The sequence below is a fragment of the Haplochromis burtoni genome, unplaced genomic scaffold, assembly GCF_018398535.1.
Source record: "Haplochromis burtoni strain Fernald_Lab_line unplaced genomic scaffold, NCSU_Asbu1 Contig_190, whole genome shotgun sequence".
Taxonomy (NCBI): Eukaryota; Metazoa; Chordata; class Actinopteri; order Cichliformes; family Cichlidae; genus Haplochromis; species Haplochromis burtoni.
In genome coordinates, this window is record NW_024582551.1 from 1,223,117 (window position 1) to 1,228,563 (window position 5,447).

Here is a 5,447-nt window from a genome sequence, read left to right on the forward strand (position 1 = left end):
GCCTTTTAGCACAGTGCGCCTTATGGTCGTGAAAATACGGTAGTGCTTTTCTACTCTCCCGGAGTACTTGAAGCTCTTTATGCAACATTCCACATTCACCCAATCACACCCATTCTCGCAAGGACTTTGTCTAAACTGAGTGCTTTCTAACGACATTCACACACTACAATGGAGGCATCGGAGAGCAACTTGGGGTTAGGATACTTGATATGCAGACTGGAGGAGGCAAGGATAAAACCACCAACCAATCAGTAGGTGACCTGTTCTACCTCCTGAGCTACAGCCACCCCACCACATTTAAAATTTGAAGCCTCGAGCAGCCAGCGCCATCATGACCTCTAACCTTCAAAGTCGGGGGCCATTAGGCCCTGCAGCCACTTTGCCCAATGGCGGTCCTCCTCCCGCTGGGCAGTGCTTTCATCGTACATGTCGGCCGTTATGTCAGGAGGCAGAAGCTCCGCCTCCAGCTGACCCAGAGGTACGTCTACCAGAGGATGCTTGGAGCGTGTGCGGTACGCCAAACTGCGGGAGCCATTATCAACGCCACCATCAACATCAGATTTCCTGTCCAGAGACTGAAACACACACACACAGGTGCAAGATCAAACCAGACGGGACACATCACAGGTATTTACCCCCCATCCTTTTAATAAGGTGAGAACACAAAGTCTGATATCACACAGGTCCTTCAGTAACAGGAAGTGTTTAAAAAGAGTTTGATATGCTGTTCCCTGGTGTTGCCTGGTTAGATATGTTACCTGACTGTAGGTGTAGGAGGGGCTGCAGTCCAACTCCTCATCAACAGCCTTGAGTCTCTCCAGGAAGGACGATTCAGGAGGAGGGAGGAGCTGAGGCGCGCAGGTGGAACTCATCTCGTCGTGCGGGTTTCCTTCATATCTCTAAGCAATAAGCCAGAGGTCAGAGCAGCTTGCAGGGTCAGAGGTCACTGTACCACTTTGTGGTGGTCAGACATCAGCAAACCTGCAGGGAGCTGTCCATCCTCAGGTGTGTTGGAGACTTGTTCTGGGAGCCCAGGTGCATTCTGGGAGGTGAAGCCAAGCTGTCAGCATCACTGAGGAATGTCTGTCAAGATGAAAAGGTTTGTACAGATGGAAGTCCTGAAATTTTCATTTATGCAAGTTCTGACACTCCGAGTGAGTGTGTGTGTTTGTATGTGGCATCATGTTTGAGCGAGAAATGAGGCCTCACAGAGTGTCAGAGTCACCTGCTGCAGGTGAGACTGCACAGGTGCTCTTCATCCTGTTTCTGGTTCTCAGAGTTTGGATTAGTGTCTCTTACTGATAACCTGGATCTCACATGTGTGACATCATGACTGCACAGTGAGGTCAGTTTCCTGAGGACAGCAGCAAGGCGAAAGGTTAAAGGTTAAAGGTTAAGCACAGGTTAAAGACTCACCTCCTCAGCTGTATCTTCCTCCTCTTCTTCATCAGGACAATACTCTTCATCAGATGAGTCTTCATTATCCTCAAGTTCAATGTCAATAAACTGAGGGGCCTGCGGGACAGACAGGTACGAGGGTAAAGCATCACTGAAACTGACAACATTTCAAATCCAACTTAAAACATTTGAACACAGGCTGATGAGTTTACCTTGTTCACTGCAGACAGACCCCGGTTCACAGGCTGAAAGCAGACACACAGGTCAGGCTCACAGGTAAACTGTCAGAGAAGATTGTGGGATGCTGAACTCACCTGAAGGCTCTGTTTGAGTCTGGACCGAGTCCAGATCTTTGGCTCCTGATGAGAGACAGGCAGAAAGATATGTATTTTACATACATACAGAAAAAAGCAACAAATGCCTGACAGATACAGGTAGACACCAACAGGTGAACAAACTCACAAACATGGGGAGGTCCTGAGTGTCTCTGATTGCCGCTTTCATCATGGCAACCACACGCTCATCAGTGATCACCTCCTGAAACACACACATGTCTGAGTGTACGTGTTAGTGTGTTAGTGTGTGTGTGTGTGTGTGTGTGTGTGTCGCTGTGTGTGTGTGTGTGCGCGTGCGTGTGTGGTGGCGTGCTGCTCACGTGCAGGATGGCGCGCACGTCGCTGGATGTCAGGTTCAGCTGTTTGGACTTCCTGTCCAGGTCAATATCCAGTCGTCCCAGTTCATCATCGCTAGTCTCGACGGTGACCGCTCTCTCTCCCATCATCCGCCCACCTGAACAGGAAAGTCCGGGTGTGAACAAACGCTAGCTCTGCCTCCTTTAGCTGATCTTTACACAGCACAGAGGGAGGGTAACTCCCTGTAACCCTCCCCTGTGCAGATCAAATGCGGCCTGCACACAGACTGAACCAGCCAATCAGATCAATCAATCAATCTTTATTTATAAAGCACTTTTCATACAAAAAAATGTAGCACAAAGTGCTTTAGTTAAAAGCAGCCCACCCCACCCTCCAACTCACTCCCCACACTCTCATTAACATAAACGATGTGAATACACACATACCCCCCCACACACACACACACACACACACTTAGAGTAAAATTGGGCTGGGTACGCATGAGCCAAGTGAGGAAACACTATGGTAAATGGCCTGCATTTGTATAGCGCTTTTCTAGCGCTTTACACTACATTCAGTCATCACCCATTCACACACACATTCACACACTGGCGATAGCAAGCTACATTGTAGCCACAGCTGCCCTGGGGCGCACTGACAGAGGCGAGGCTGCCGGACACAGGCGCCACCGGGCCCTCTGACCACCACCAGTAGGCAAACACGGGGTTAGTATCTTGCCCAAGGATATTTGGCATGCAGCCAGGAGGCAGCCTGGGATCAAACCACCGACCTTCTGATTAGTGGCTGACCTGCTCTGCCACCTGAGCTACAGCCACCCGATATATAATAACAGGGAGCCGTCTGCACCGGGAGCCGGTCACAGACCGCAGCCTCCGGGCTGGGCACACAGCAGGAGGGAGGCAAAGAGCCCCCCAGCCAGGCTGAGAGGACCCCAGAGCCCAGCAGCCACGGTCGATCACAGCCCCGGTGCAGAGAGCGCCCTCCGAGGAAACACTGGAGATATGACACAATAGGATATATACAGGGTAAAAGATAAAATAAATAAGAACGGGATACAATATAAATATAAATAGAGTAAGAAGATTAAAAAATGAATAAGAATAAAATCAATAAATATTAGGTAAAGCCTAAATTAATAATAGAATAACAGGATAGAATAAATAAGCATAAAATAAATAAACGCTAAGTAAAAGCTAAATTAAAAAGGTGGGTCTTGAGCCTGTTCTTAAAAACATGTACGTTCTCTGCGGCCCTGAGCTCCTCCGGCAGGCTGTTCCACAGACGAGGACCATACCACTGAAAAGCTGCCTCTCCGTGAGTATGTGTCCTGACTTTAGGGACAATCAAAAGGCCAGTACCAGAGGACCTCAGGGTCCGCGAGGGTTCATATGGTAAAAGCAGATCTGAGAGATAAGAAGGCCCAAGACCATTAAGACATTTAAAAACCAATAAAAGAACTTTAAAATCGATCCTGAAACACACGGGGAGCCAGTGCAGCGATTCTAAAACCGGTGTAATGTGGGCCCGCCCTCTGGTCTTCGTCAGCACACGAGCTGCCGAGTTTTGCAAGAGTTGTAAAGTTGAAATATTCTTCTTAGGAAGACCAGAGAGCAGGGCATTACAGTAATCAATGCGACTGGTAATAAAAGCATGCATCAGCATCTCCGTGTTGGCCCGAGAGAGAATAGGGCGGACTCTGGCTATATTTTTTAGATGATAAAATCCAATTTTGGTTACATGTTTAACATGTGGGATAAAACCAAGCTCAGAGTCAAAAATAACACCCAGGTTTTTCACTTGTAGCGAAGGACATAGTGAAAATGCCTCTAATTTAGACAAGAGTTTCTCTCTCTGAGCCTCAGGACCGACGATTAAAACTTCAGTTTTGTCCTGGTTAAGCTGTAAAAAGTTTTCTGCCATCCAAGATCTTATATCTAAAATACAGTTAAAAAGGGCATCCATTGGTCTGGTGTCATCAGGAGACACGGAGATGTACAGCTGCGTGTCATCAGCGTAACTGTGGAAGTTCACTCCATGCCTCCTGATGACACCGCCGAGAGGGAGCATATACAAATTAAAAAGTACAGGGCCTAGAACCGACCCTTGAGGCACACCACATGTCATTTTATGGATCTTAGAGGAGCATGTATCCATACTCACCATAAAAGATCTGTCAGAGAGACAGGAAGTGAACCAGTTGTGTACAGCACCAGAGAGGCCCACCATGTGTTTCAGTCTGTTTAAAAGAATAGCGTGGTCTACTGTATCAAAGGCTGCGCTTAGATCCAGCAGCACCAGGACTGAGAGCTTTTGGGCGTCCCAGTTACATCTAAGATCATTTAAAACCTTTAGGAGAGCCGTCTCTGTGCTGTGGTTCACCCTAAATCCAGACTGGAATATCTCCAGGATCTGTCTATCATTGAGAAAATCAGTAATCTGAGTAAAAACAAGTTTTTCTAAGACTTTACTTAAAAATGGTAAGTTGGATACAGGTCTGTAGTTATTAAAATCATTACAATCCAAACTGCTCTTCTTCAGAAGGGGCCTCACCACCGCCGTTTTAAAGGCAGCAGGGAAGACACCCAACTGAAGAGAGCAATTCATCATGTATAAAAGCTCAGCCTCAAAAAATCCATAAAGTGTTTTAAAGAGTGAAGAAGGGATTGGATCTAAAAGACATGTGGTGGGTCTCACTGTGGAGAAAACTTTCTGAAGGTTCTCAGCATTAACCAGGACAAAGCTGTCCAGTGTCTCCTCAGGTACAATCGAGCCCTCAGATGTGTTTACAATCATATCGCGATTAGATAAAATATCAGATCTGATGGCGCTGATCGTTTCCCCTGAAGTGGTCTGCAAACTGCTCACAGAGCGAGTCTGTGGGCTTCTTTGGGAGCTGTTAAAATCAGGGTTAAATAAATGATCTATGGTGGAAAAGAGGACCTTGGGATTATTTTTGTTATTACTGATTATTTTGGCGAAGTATGAATTTCTTGATTCCTTAATGTATTATTGTACATTTTAAGTTGCTCGCAAAATATTTGATGGTTGATAGTATTTTTATTTTTCCTCCATCTCCTTTCTGCTGCCCTGCAATTTCTTTTGAGTTTTTTGACTTCTTCGTTTCTCCAGGGTGATGCATGTTTTACGTTAATCTTTTTGGTGGTGAGTGGAGCAACGGAGTCAAGGCTTTTCTTCAGTTTGCTGTTAAATGATTAAAAATCAAATCGCAGGGTGCAGGTAAAATCACAGGGGGGCATTCGTCTAAAACCCTGGTAAAATTTGCAGCCACTTCAGAGGTTAGATAGCGCCTCCTCACAGTTCGCACCGAGGTCTCCCGCTGAATAAAACCGGTGATGTTAAAAAACACACAGTAGTGGTCAGAGACAGCCATCTCTC

At 46.5% G+C, this 5,447-nt stretch overlaps 1 protein-coding gene across 1 annotated transcript in view; it reads right to left on the reverse strand.

Moving 5' to 3' along the window:
- The window catches only part of LOC102300741 (GON-4-like protein), a 37,291-nt gene that overhangs the window by 26,318 nt on the left and 5,526 nt on the right, over positions 1-5,447 (reverse strand). Inside the window, exons 3-10 of the mRNA XM_042225960.1 lie at positions 2,054-2,187; positions 1,861-1,935; positions 1,713-1,757; positions 1,611-1,643; positions 1,417-1,515; positions 982-1,083; positions 759-899; positions 344-575 (exon numbers count right to left, since the gene is read on the reverse strand). Coding sequence (XP_042081894.1) covers positions 344-575; positions 759-899; positions 982-1,083; positions 1,417-1,515; positions 1,611-1,643; positions 1,713-1,757; positions 1,861-1,935; positions 2,054-2,187 — 861 coding nt within the window. The remainder of the gene's footprint in view (positions 1-343; positions 576-758; positions 900-981; positions 1,084-1,416; positions 1,516-1,610; positions 1,644-1,712; positions 1,758-1,860; positions 1,936-2,053; positions 2,188-5,447) is intronic.